At 40.8% G+C, this 14080-nt stretch overlaps 1 protein-coding gene across 2 annotated transcripts in view; it reads left to right on the forward strand.

Moving 5' to 3' along the window:
- Positions 1-4578: 4578 nt before the first annotated feature.
- Positions 4579-14080, forward strand: part of SMC5 (structural maintenance of chromosomes 5) — a 108756-nt gene continuing 99254 nt past the window's right edge. For both annotated transcript variants that reach the window (XM_055428375.2, XM_088837929.1), the window contains exons 1-2: positions 4579-4867; positions 10079-10220. In XM_055428375.2, the coding sequence (XP_055284350.1) occupies positions 4677-4867; positions 10079-10220 (333 nt within the window). In that variant the 5' untranslated portion in view covers positions 4579-4676. The remainder of the gene's footprint in view (positions 4868-10078; positions 10221-14080) is intronic.

Genomic DNA, 14080 nt, shown 5'->3' on the forward strand with positions numbered 1-14080 from the left:
GATTCTGGTTAATTGATATTCTATTTCTAAAGACCTCCTTTACTTCTTTAACACTACCCCTTTCAACAGTTTTCACCAGTGCATTTAAGAAACCAGATGTGGTTAGTTAATAAATACGTGTATATACCTTTATGGGTGTATGAAATTTTTGAAAACTATTAGGAAGCACTGGGCTTCCCAGGTGGCACAGTGGTAAAGAATCCCCCTGCCACTGTAACAGATGGTTTGATCCCTGGGTTGGGAAGATCCCTTGAAGGAGGAAGTGACAACTCACTCCCGTATGCTTGCCTGGGAAATCCCATGGACAGAGAAGTCTGGCGGGCTACGGCCAATGGTTCTGCAAGGAGTCAGACATGTCTTAGAGACTGAGCATGCACAAGCTCAGATAACCTGCCAGCATCTCTCTGGTTCATGCTAACTTCCAGTCATACAGAGTGCAACAAAAGAGAAATATTTAGATAAATTACAGTACATCTGTTTGATGGAATGCTATATAGTTACTTAAAACCATGTTACAGAAAAATATTTTTTATTATTTATTTTTAATTGGAGGCTAATTGCTTTACAATGTTGTGTTAGTTTCTGCTATCAGTTCAGTTCAGTTCAGTCGCTCAGTCGTGTCCGACTCTCTGCGACCCCATGAATCACAGCACACCAGGCCTCCCTGTCCATCACCAACTCCCGGAGTTCACTCAAACTCATGTCCACAGAGTCGGTGATGCCATCCAGCTATCTCATTCTCCGTCGTCCCCTTCTCCTCCTGCCCCCAACCTTTCCTAGCATCAGACTCCTTTCCAGTGAGTCAACTCGTCTCATGAGGTGGCCAAAGTATTGCAGTTTCAGCTTTAGCATCAGTCCTTCCAATGAACACCCAGGATCGATCTCCTTTAGAATGGACTGGTTGGATCTCCTTGCATATCAATGTGAATTAGCCATTAAGTATATATATATACGCTATCCCTCTTGAGCCTCCTTCCCACCTAGAAAAATACTTAATGGCATAAAAAGATATTCACCTATTTCTGCTTTATTGACTATGCCAAAGCCTTTGACTGTGTGGATCACAATAAACTGTGGAAAATTCTGAAAGAGATAGGAATACCAGACCACCTTATCTGCCTCTTGAGAAATCTGTATGCAGGTCAGGAGGCAACAATTAGGAATGGACATGGAACAACAGACTGGTTCCAAATAGGAAAAGGAGTATGTCAAGGCTATATTGTGACCCTACTTATTTAACTTATATGTAGAGTACATCATGAAAAACGCTGGGCTGGATGAAGCACAAGCTGGAATCAAGATTGCCGGGAGAAATATCAATAACCTCAGATATGCAGATGACACCACCCTTATGGCAGAAAGTGAAGAGGAACTAAAAAGCCTCTTGATGACAGTGAAAGAAGAGAATGAAAAATTTGGCTTAAAGCTCAACATTCAGAAAACTAAGATCATGGCATCTGGTCCCATCACTTCATGCCAAATAGATGGGGAAACGGTGGAAACAGTGTCAGACTTTACTTTTTGGGGCTCCAAAATCACTGCAGATGGTGATTGCAGCCATGAAATTAAAAGACACTTACTCCTTGGAAGGAAAGTTACGACCAACCTAGATAACATATTAAAAAGCAGAGACATTACGTTTCCAACAAAGGGTCTGTCTAGTCATGGCTATGGTTTTTCCAGTAGTCATGTATGGATGTGAGAGTTGGACCATAAAGAAAACTGAGTGCCAAACAATTGATGCTTTTGAACTGTGGTGCTTGAGAAGACTCTTGAGAGTCCCTTGGACTGCAAGGAGATCCAACTAGTCCATCCTAAAGGAAATCAGTCCTGAATATTCATTGGAAGGAATGATGCTAAAGCTGAAACTCCAATACTTTGGCCACCTGCTGCGAAGAACTGACTCATTTGAAAAGACCCTGATGCTGGGAAAGATTGGAGGCAGGAGGAGAAGGGGATGACAGAGGATGAGATGGTTGGATGGCATCACCGACTCAATGGACATGAGTTTGAGTAGATTACAGGAGTTGGTGATGGACAGGGAAGCCTCGTGTGCTGCAGTCCATGAGGTTGCAAAGAGTCAGATACAACTGAGCGACTGAACTGAACTGAACTGAACTGAATATATTGAGTGAGAAAAAGGATTAAATAACATTATATATAAGTTGTGCAGTGTAATTCTACTTTTCTCAACAAAAGGACCATAACATACATACACAAAGGAAAAAGATATTAAAACATACACCAAAATCTTAACAGTGATTAGTCTGGGTAGAGGAATTATGAGTAATTTTCCCCTTTGTGTATGTTTGTTTTTCTCTGTGTTTCCTAAATTTCTGCATTTAACACATATTGTGTTTGTGGTTAGAAGTAAAATCAGTAACATTTTCCTTTTCAAAGATGATGGTAGAGCATGACTGACTGACAGTCTAGACAAGAACTCACAATCTGTATGCATAATATGGGGTGCCATTTCTCGATGGCTCAGAGGTTAGATTCCACCTGCAATGCAGGAGACACAGGAGATAAGCGTTAGATTCTTAGGTTGGGAAGATACCCTGGAGGAGGAAATGGCAACCCACTCCAGTACTCTTGCCTGAAAAATCCCAGGGACAGAGGACCCTGGTAGCTTACAGTCCATGGGGTGACAAACAGTTGGACATGACTGAGACTAAACACACACACACATTTCCCAACTCAACTTCATAGGGACAATTTGAGTAGTTCACTGAAGAACTAATGATGGTATAAAATGATTAGATTGGTTTCCTGCTCTCAACCCTCATTACCACTGCATGTATTACATTACCACTGCTGCTGCTGCTGCTGCTAAGTCACTTCAGTCGTATCCGACTCTGTGTGACCCCATAGATGGAAGCCCACCAGGCTCCCCCGTCCCTGGGATTCTCCAGGCAAGAACACTGGAGTGGGTTGCCATTTCCTTCTCCAATGTGTGAAAGTGAAAAGTGAAAGTGAAGTCGCTCAGTCGCATCCGACCCTTAGCGACCCCATGGACTTCAGCCCACCAGGCTCCTCCATCCATGGGATTTTCTAGGCAAGAGTACTGGAGTGGCTTGCCATTGCCTTCTCCGATATTACCACTAGGTTTCCCTAAATGTAATGATTTCTTCAAAGAATTTGACTCTTCTAAGGCTCTTGAAGCAGGTTACCAAGTCACTTCTCAATAAGTTTGTACTAGCAATGGGTATAATACCCTCCAAGGCCTTTTTAAAAAAAGATTATTTCCTGCCTTTTGAACAGTTTTAAAGGTATAATTTAATTTGCTGAAAAACAAGCAAGACATGTTCATATTTTTAAAAAAATTTTTATTTTCCTCGGTTACAGCTTTTAAGGAGTGCAGATTTCAGTTGTGTGAGAAGCAGGGGCTTGGGAAATGAGAATTTATCCTGGAGTGGGGAATCAGGGTTTTCTGCAATAGCTTTCTAAATGGCCTCCCAACTTCCATGCTTGATTCTGAGGAATCAGCAATCAGAGTGCCCCATTTAAAAACTTTAATCGGATCTTGTCTTTCTCCTGCTTAAAACCATCCAATGGCTTCCCATTGCTTTTAAGATAAAATGATGGACAAGGCCCGCTAAGCAAACTTGCTGACTTCAGCGCAGCCTAGCCCGCCTTCCCTCTGTCCCTCATTCTGCCGGTTTCCACCTCAGAGCCTCTGTCCTTACCTGGAATGCTCTTTTCTCATTTCCTCCGCTAGCTCCTTCTCCAGGATTTAGCTCAAGTATCACTTTCTCGGACAGGCCTTCCCTGCTTCTCTCTTACATTCATTCTGTTTTTACCTTCATGACACCTATCACCGCCTGAAACTATGTTGATCCTATGTAGGTTATCTTGTTCTTTTCCTGTCTTCCACACCAGAACGTAAGCTCTGAGACCTGCTTGCCTGGCTCCCTCACTGCCTCAGCCTAGCCTATTGTAGATCAGACATTATTAGAATGAGCAAAGACCTGCAGAGGCCGATAAGCGAGTTAACTAGATGAACGTGACTAGGTTTAAGTGGAAGCATCCTCTCAACGATGCCAGCGTGCTCGCTGGGGCATTTCTAGAAAGCTCGAAGGAGGAATTCTTACTAGGGAATTAGGGAGCGGGGTGGTGGTGGGGGGTAGTGAAGAAAATCTGTGCGGTGCAATCTTTCCACCTGTTGGAGACCGCAACAGACCCGAGAGCTATGTTTTAAGAGAAGAGCTGGCATTGAGTCATTTGAAAGCTTGCTTTGTTGGGTTTTTGTTTTGACACGGGGACCTGATTAAAAGCACAGTCAGAAGATGAAGAGGTCCCGCACTCCCTCCCCTCGTGGATGTTTCCTTGAGCGCTGAAAAGGCTTTCAAAACATTAAATGCAGCTGACATTTTTTTCTGAGTTAAAAAAAAAAATCGGCAAAATGCAGAAACGTACACAGCTGTCCCGAGGCCGCTTCCCGCGGGGTCCCGTGTTCCACCCAGTCCCATTCCCGCCAGCTCGGGTCTACTAGGCCCCGCAAGGGGTGGAGGGGCGGGGCATGCTCTGTGACGCTACCAAGCAGGGACTGCGCAGGCGCCGGGGCGGGCTCTCGCGCAGTCGCGCGCCGCGCTATTCGCGCGGGAGTGGGACGCCGGCGCGCTGGGGCTGCAGGTAGGTGGGAACGGAAGCCGCCGCCGGGAAGAGAGACCGCCGGGATGGCGACACCGAGCAGGAAGACGTCCACGCCAAGCCCCCTGGCCTCCAAGAGAACTATCCTGAGTGATCCCTCGTCGGAAGTCCCGAGCAAGAAAAAGAGTTCGGTCCCACCGGCGGCGCCACCGCCACTGCCGTCGTCCGGGCCTTTCGTGGAAGGCTCTATCGTCCGCATCGCGATGGAGAACTTCCTGTGAGTGACCGGAGGCCGCGCCGCGGCGTGGGGGGCCAGCGGCCGGCATGCGGGGGCCGCGCGCTGCGTGCGTGCGGGGGGCGGGTCGGTAGCGGTGTGCCTGGCTTTTGAGGCTTCCGGTAAATTCGTCTGGGGATTGCGGTGAGGATATTTACTTGTGGGCCGTGGAGATTGACGTGTTTGTTGATGTGGTAGGTGTGTGCCTTGTGTATTGCAGTTTTTTAATTCTTAATGCCAAAGTTGTTTGAAGGCGTCAAATGGCGGGCAGTGGACGTAGTAGAAATTACATCTCCTCCCGCTGGGAGTCACGGCCTGCAGACGTAATCTGTAATTCACAAAACTATGGTCCTGGGAAGTCAAAAATCAACAGTTAAATCAGTGATGCTGTGGCGCATTTGTGAAGAGAACGCAGTTGCCAGGTGGACAAAGATGGTGATGGTTGTCATGGATGGAGACATTTCCTGAAATGTACCAGAAAATTAAGCCCTGCTCTCAATTGTTGCGCTACCCAGCAGAGCCTTGACTCTTTCAAATCTGACTTTCTTCCCTGGTTCCTTTCTTTCCCCTTCAGACAACTAATCATAGTATTCACTTTAAAATTTAGTAAAGATATTGTAACGCAACTATTGTGTATCCGTCTAGCACCTTGCAGTTCATTTGTCTATTATATTTTAAGCTTGCACAGTGGCTTAAAGAAAAACAATAATAACGACATTTTTTTAAGCATCTATCCTTTACCAGGTGTAGAAATAGGTACTTTATTTGCACAGCATTCTCATTCATTCCTCATAACTCTTTATAGTATTTCCACTGATAAGCTCAGAGAGGTTAATTTGTCCTGGTTTACTCATCTGATAAGTAGCTGAATTGTTGTTTAAATTCAAATCAGGAAAGATAAATGTAGTCAATGAAGTACCTACCATAATTTTATATATATATATGTATGTGTGTGTATCAGGATGCCTTGGGGCACAAAGGATGAAATGATTAATTTCCTCCACAGTTGTGAGAAGGGCCTTGTACTGGAGGATATGAAAGTCTTAAGAGCATAGAACTGCCTGAAACAGTTTGCTATATTTAATAAATTTCCAGTATCCTAGCATGTCTAGAACATAGGATGTGAGTGAGTGTATGGATAGAGTTGATACTGATGATATATAGGATTATTGAGGGTGTGTGTTTCCTGTGCTGAGAAATTGCAACTTTATTCTGTAGGTAGCCAGGATGCATTTTAAGTAGGGCAGCATATGTGGTTTGGGCTTCTCAGGTGGCGCTAGTGGTGAATAACCTGCTTGCCAATGCAGGAGAGTTACGAGACAGGGGATGCATCTCCTGGAGGGCGGCATGGCAACTCACTCCAATATTCTTGCCTGGAGAATCCCATGGACAGAGTAGCCTGGTGGGCTACATCCATAGGGTCGCAAAGAGTTGGACATGAATGAAATAGCGCACACGCGTGCACCGCTATGTGGTTTGTATTATTTTGGAAGCAGTGTGAAGGATGATTTAGAAAGGATGCAAGATTGGAGGCAAAAAGGCTTTTACAATATGAAGGCAGAGATGATCGGGATTTGAGTCTCGCAGTGGAAAGCAGGAGCAGAAAGAATAGATTTGACAGGATTTTGTCTGCAGATTAATTGCGAGGCATCAGAGTAAAGGAGAAATGGAGCATTTTTCTCAAGTCTCTCTCTTGGCTAGTTGGTATAGAGCTGTGCCAAAGAAGGAGTAATTCTGGGAGGATAATAATAAATGCCTTTTGTATCTTGTGAATTGAAATTTCCTGTGGGGCATCTAAAAGGTCTTGGATGGGCAGTATTTATAAGGGTTAGGAGCTTATAGGAAAATGTTAACAGAGAGAGACTTGAGAATCATTCGTATAGGTGATTGTTAAAATTGCAGAAATGGTTGAAATTGCCTCGAAGGGAATAGAAATAGAAGTCCAAGTACAGAGTTCCAGAGGAATGCCAACGTTTAAGGGCAAGCAGAAGAACTCACAGATTGAGAGGGAACTGTTCAGGGAAGTAAGGGGGGAACTGTGGGAGAGTATTATCAGAGAACCCAAGGAAAAAGAGTGCTTCAAAAACATCATATGATACAGTGAAGTCAGATAACAGTACAGAAAAGGACCTGCTGCATTTAGCAATCAGGAAATCTTTGGTGATTTGAAGTAGTGGAAGTGGAAAACTTTGCAGTCATAGAAGAATGAATGACTGTGAGGAAGTAAAGCTTGGATGTGAAGAGGAGAATGAAAAGGTAGCTGGAAAGTGCAGAACTAAGTAAGGTTTTGTTTATTTTTATGAGAGGACTTTGAGTTTTAGGAATGAAGTAGGAAGAGTAGGCCTAGAGAACTGAAATGGCCTGGAAGAGAGTAGTCAAGGTGGGATTAGTAGAAGAGAGTCAAGGTGGGATTAGAAGAGAGTAGTCCAGTGGGATTGAGAGTAGAGGGAAGAGATTTCTAGTCTGGAGTAATAGCATGTGCAAAAGCTTTGAGAAAGAAGGAAGCATAAGATAGGAAACTGAAAGAAATTCCTTTTTTTTTTCAAAGAAATTCCTTGTAGGTGAACTTTAGAGGTCTAATTAGAGAATAGGGGAAGGAGATAGAAAGTAGAAAAAGATGATCTAGACCTAAATTATGAAGGGTTCTATTTTATCTGTTTCTTTTTTTAAAAACAAGGTGTGTCAGATTTTCTTGTTTACCAACATTACTTGGTGATAAATGGAATGATGAGTGGGTGGGTAGTGTGAACAGAGGTGAAGAAGATGAAAAGAATCAAAGATGATGTCTGGGTTTCTGCTGTGGGCAGAGGGATGAATAATGATATCTTTCACTAAGAGACTACAAGAGTGGATTTAGATTTTTTTTTTTAAGGCTTATGAAAAAGTAATTCCTGTTTCAGACTGTGAATTTTAAATTATTATACCTAGGCTCAAACACATCTTTATTGATCAAAATAGCAACCATTACAGTCTACACATTTTTGCCAATAGGAAATAAGTTTGTTTATTCTTGTAGTGTGAAAATCCATCCTTCAGGATTCGTTGAACTCTTGGAAAGGAAAGCATTTTCTGTCTCATGTTGGTTGTGGCAGTGATTTGCCTGCAAAATGTTGAGATGCTTGAAGAAGTAATCGGTTGGCGATAGTTTAAGTGGCTGTTGAGGCAAAACTTCGTAGCCCAATTCGTTCAACTTTTTAAGAGTTGGTTTTGAAGAGTTTGTTTTGTGACGTATGGTCAGTCGTTGTCATGGAGATGAATTGGGCCCATTCAGTTGCCCAGTGCTGGCTGCAGGCATTGCAGTTTCTGTGCATCTCATCGATTTGCTGAGCATACTTCTCAGATATGATGGTTTCTTTTCACCAGGATTCAGAAAGCTGTAGTATATCAGATGGGCAGCAGACCACCAAAAGAGTGACCGTGACCTTTTTTTGGTGCAAGTTTGGCTTTGGAAAGTGCTTTGGAGTTTCTTCTTGGTCCAGCCACTGAGCAGGTCATCACCGGTTGTCATAAAATCCACTTTTTGTCACATGTCACAGTCCAATCAAGAAATGGTTTGTTGTTGCATACAATAAGAGAAGATGACACTTCAAAACAATTTTTTTTTCTGTCAGTTCATGAGGCACCCCCTGATCGAGCTTTTCCACCTTTCCAATTTGCTTCAAATGCTGAATGACCATAGATGGATTGACATTGAGTTCTTGGGCAACTTCTGGTGTAGTTGTAGGAGGTTCAGCATTGATGATCCTCTCAGTTGGTTGTTGTCATTCAACTTTCAGTGGCCGGCCACTGTGCTACTCATCTCGTCTCCTTTGCAAAACTTCTTGAGACAGTGCAATTTCATTAGCAGTTCCTGGGCCAAATGTATGGTTGATGTTGCGAGTTATCTCTGCTGCCTTCCAACCCATTTTGAACCCATTTTGAACTCGAATAAGAAAATTGCTCGAATTTGCATTTTGTTTAACATCATTTCCCTAGTCTAAAATAAATATAAAATACACAGCAAGTAATAAGTCATTAGCAAAAAGAGGCAAAAAATGTGCATTAAAATGATGTGTAACATAACCACATTTATTTGAAAATCTATTCAGTATCAAACAGCAAAGTTCAACAATGGAAAACCACAGTTACTTTTGCACCAGTGTAATAGTTTTGAACATGTTGAATTTGAAGTGACTGTTGTGGGACATCCAAATAGAGTTCTTGAGGTGGGAATTGCATCTGTAGATCATCTGAACTGACTTTCAATATATAGATGTTACCTGAGGCCATGGAGAATATATGAGGTACTAGATAAAGTATGTAAACTGGCCTCTGAAATGAGTTTTTTCAGGGGGAGGTCAGAGAAAAGGGAACTCACAAAAGGGAATTTCCAGTAAACATATTGTAGAGTCAGAATGTTTTTTTTTTTTTTTTTATTGCAGAGTCTTTATTTAGTTTTTGGCAGCTTTTTGTGTTTATAGTATTTGTGTTTAACGATATAGGTCAGAAATTTTCGTGCTTTTTTCTGCTGTATTTCTTTGCTTAAATACCAGTTGCATCACTATTTTAGTAAGACAGTTCACAGTAGGAAATTCAAATATTAAAAGAATGGAGCTTCATGTGTTGGGATTAAGAAGCTCCAAGTCAGATAATTTTCCAGATGTCTGAAATTCCCAAACTAGTTTTAACTGTTGTAAAGGGTTGTTTTAAGACTGCTGTTACTAGAATAAAGCTTCTGAAAAGACAGATGGATGCTCTGCAGAGAAGTGGGGTTGGAAACCTGCCGGAAAATACTTTTCTTTACCACCTGTATTTATTTTATTACCACTTGGAATTTCAGAATTATTAATTTCTTGGAGTATTAAAGTTGAAGTGTGCTTGGTTAAATTATTTGAATACCTAGCAAGTTAGAAATAGGCTAAGCTTTTACTCTTGGGGAATTAGTTGGTAGCCAACTGAAACTGTGGGCACGGGACACTACTTGTGGGTTCCAGTTCCAGATATCAGGGACATGTCACTTCTTCATTTCTCTCACCGACAGATTTTTTTCCCTCTAAATTATTAACAACCTATAAACTAATCTTACTTACATTAAAATTTATAAGGTTAGTTGGTTTTTAAAGAACTTGAGGAAACCTATAGATAGTGATAATGGTAAAGCAAGAAAAAGTGCTTTAGTAGGAAAATATTCTTCACTTTTTGTCTCTACTCAGTAATCTCACCTCTATAATTTAGGACATATGATGTCTGTGAAGTATCTCCTGGGCCCCACTTGAATATGATTATTGGAGCTAATGGAACAGGGAAGTCCAGCATCGTGTGTGCCATTTGCCTTGGATTAGCAGGCAAACCTGCTTTCATGGGACGGGCAGATAAGGTAAGTTAACATAGGTACTTTTAACAAAATTCAAAACCGTGAGTTGCTTTTAGTAACAAATCAATTTCTACATCTTAAGTCCTTTAGTATGGCAAATGTGTTGTGCTTGAATATAAATAATGAAGTTGGCAGATATCTCCATCTCCAGAAGTGGTTTGCTATATTCCTAGAGAATTCTCCAAGTGTGTAACACCTTCAGCCTTAGAAATAGTGTAAGATTCAGCTGTTTAAATGTATTACTGGACTTGTGAAAAGGAGAAGTAAATTTTCAAAGGGCACAAACAAAGTAATTTGGATTTGAAGATTTCCGCAACCTCTGGAGTTGTTTTCCCAGGGTTATTTACTTACCTTGTACCCTGAAACCCAGCTTTGAATTCGTTGCATAGGACTGGGGGTCCTGAGGGTGTAGAAGAGTTAGAAGATAAAACTATGAGTACTGTGTGTAGCAGGAAAAAAAAAAAATCACAAAGCGGGGCTTCTTGTCTCATTGCTATCTCTGAATACAACAGTAGAAGGAAAAAAAAAAAACTCTTTCAAACAAGCCTCTACACATACATTGTAATTTTAGTTTAGAGTGACCTCGCTTAGTAATATCTCTGGCAGAAGCAAATGCAAATCCTGTGAAGGAAAATGCCTTCAATACAGTCCTCAAAAGAAATCTAATGTAAAGTTCCAAGAAATTAAAGAATCCATACCCCCCAAAATCACAAAGCATAGGAGGAAATGAACCACCAAAAATGAGAGCTAATAAAAACAACAGGCTATACAATCTGACCTATAGAGCTTGTATATATAGAATATAAACTAGGAATATTTAGTTTATTTTACTGAAAGGTTGCAAAGGAGTAGGTAACAAAAAGATCAGGTAAATTTGAAAAAGAATCAGTGAGAATATAAATAAAAATACATGGGAGAGAAACTTGATGGACAGGTAAAACAACAAAGCAGACATATTTGAGAATATGTGAACCAAAATACTTGACAGTTTTTCTAAAAATGAAATATAGAGCTAAAGCAAAAAAATAAAAAGTATGAAATCAAGATTGAGACCTGATAGTTAACGGAAAATAATGGACTAAGGAAGAGGCAATATTCAAAGAACGAATGACTAAGAATTTTCCAGAAATGTTGAAAAACTTGAATCCTCAGATTCATTGCACCTAAATATATTCCAGATGGCGTAAATGAAAGAAATACACAAATAGACACATTGTGATAAATTTTAGAATACCAAACTTGGTAGTAATATGGTCTCAGAATGTGAAGGGGTTGAGAGAACAGTCTGAGATCCTCATAAAGGAACTTTGAAAATGTTTAATTTAGGAAGAAGGAAAATTATCTCAGAAGAAAGTCTGAGAGGTAGCAAGATGTGAGCAATGAAATGGTAAACACATAGAAAGTGTTAGTTGATCAATTGTGTCCGACTCTTTGCAATCCTATGGACTGTAGCCCACCAGGCTCCTATGTCCATGGAATTCTCCAGTGAAGAATACCGGAGTAGGTTGCCATTCCCTTCTCTGGGGGAAATTCCCAACCCAGGACTCGAACCTGGGTCTCCCACATTGCAGGCAGATTCTTCACCATGTCACCAGTGAAGTCAACTAAACATGTAGTAAGATTATGTATAAACTGTATAAAATAATACTGATGTCTCATTTGTCAGTTTTTTAAATCAAAGAAGATAGAACTAAATGTTGTCAAAGCAGTGATCACAGTTAAAGTACTCTGTATTGTTGGGAGAAAGTTAAGATAATTGGTTAACTTAAGAGTTTATTAAGTGAAATATGCATGTTAAAATTTGTAGGGTAAACCAGTTAAAAAAAAAAAAAGAAATAGAAATATGTAACTTCCAAACAGGAAAGGTAAAGTAAGAGAAGCGAAGTAGAGGAAAAATAACCACTGCCCAGACAATCCAGAAGGAGTCTTAAGAAAGGAGAAAGAGAAAAGAAACCGAAATGTGAAAAAGGACATCTTTAGAAAACATAAGAAAGAGTGGAAATGCATGCACAGTACATTTCACAATAATTATGACTGCCACCAGGGCATTACAAGAATTCAGCAGAGGTTTATATATTCATAATATAAGAATATTATGAGACTCATTCCACTAAAGTGTAAATGTTTTAAAAGTTGTGACTGTATATATTTCTACAGCTAGTTAAATTACCAAAACTGACTCTTCAGTAGAGAAGGTAAATTAGCTGGTAAGTTTTTTCTCATAGAGAACACCAGACAAAAACAAAATGTGGATTAGTCCTAACAGCAAAAGTTACTGTTTACACAGGGAAATGTGACTTTAGGTACCCAAATCAATCAAGGATAACATGAGAAAATAACAAGCCCATTTCACTCAAGAATCTGGAGGGAAAAATCACACTCAAAAAAGGAACTTTAGCATGCTGAATTTAATAATATATAATACATTGTGACCAAATTGAAGTTATTAAAAAAATGAGATTGATTATTAGGAAAAAATTAACATAATATAACATAATACACCATGTTTTAAAGAAGTGGAACTCAATAATTTCTGAACAGATAAAAACATTCAGTTAAATTCCACAGTAATTTATGATTAAAAACTCTTAGTAAAGTAGGAATAGAATGGACCTTTCTTAATTTCAGGAAATATCTGTGAAAATGTACATGTCAAGGTTACCTGCTATCATTACTATTGAACATTGTATTGGAAGTTCTAGGTAGAAGAGAAAAGATAGGTGTTGAAAAGAAAGAAAACTCATTCACAGATTTTAGGAATGTCTGCTTAAAAACCATAAAGAAATTCTGGCTAAGCCTCCTAATGGATTAATATGCAAATTTAATAGGGTTAAATCACCCATCAACAGAAAATTGGATTAAAGATTTGCTGAGCATGGCCCCACCCATCAGAACAAGACCCAGTTTCCCCCTCAGTCAGTCTCTCCTATCAGGAAGCTTCCATAAGCCTCTTATCCTTCTCCTTTAGAGGGCTGCTGCTGCTGCTGCTAAGTCACTTCAGTCGTGTCCGACTCTGTGTGACCCCATAGACGGAAGCCCACCAGGCTCCCCCGTCCCTGGGATTCTCCAGGCAAGAACACTGGAGTGGGTTGCCATTTCCTTCTCCAATGTGTGAAAGTGGAAAGTGAAAAGTGAAAGTGAAGTCGCTCAGTTGTGTCCGACCCTTAGCGACCCCACGGACTGCAGCCTACCAGGCTCCTCCATCCATGGGATTTTCTAGGCAATAGTACTGGAGTGGCTTGCCATTGCCTTCTCCGCCTTTAGAGGGCAGACAGACTGAAAACCACAATCACAAAAAACTAACCAATCTGCTCACATGGACCACAGCCCTGTCTAACTCAATGAAACTATGAGCCATGCCATGTAGGGCCACCCAAGACAGACGGGTCATGGTGAATGCTGACAAAACGTGGTCCACTGGAGAAGGGAATGGCAAACCACTTCAGTATTCTCTCCTTGAGAACCGCTTGAACAGTATGAAAAGACGAAAAGATAGGACACTGAAAGATGAACTCCCCAGGTCGGTAGGTGTCCCATATGCTATGAGAGATTAGTGGAGAAATAACTCCAGAAAGAATGAAGAGATGGAGCCAAAGCAACAACAACACCCAGTTGTGGATGTGACTGGTAATGGAAGTAAAATCCAATGCTGTGAAGAGCAATATTTCATAGGAACCTGGAAAGTTAGGTCCATGAATCAAGGCAAATTGGAAATGATCAAACAGGAGATGGCAAGAGTGAACATCGACTTTTAGGAATGAGTGAACTAAAATGGACTGGAATGGGTGAATTTAACTCAGATGAGTCTTATATCTCCTACTGTGGGCAAGAATCCCTTAGAAGACATGGAGTAGCCATCATAG

Source organism: Moschus berezovskii, chromosome 7 (assembly GCF_049115385.1).
Source record: "Moschus berezovskii isolate FMDL1 chromosome 7, NW_MosBer_1.0, whole genome shotgun sequence".
Classification (NCBI taxonomy): domain Eukaryota; kingdom Metazoa; phylum Chordata; class Mammalia; order Artiodactyla; family Moschidae; genus Moschus; species Moschus berezovskii.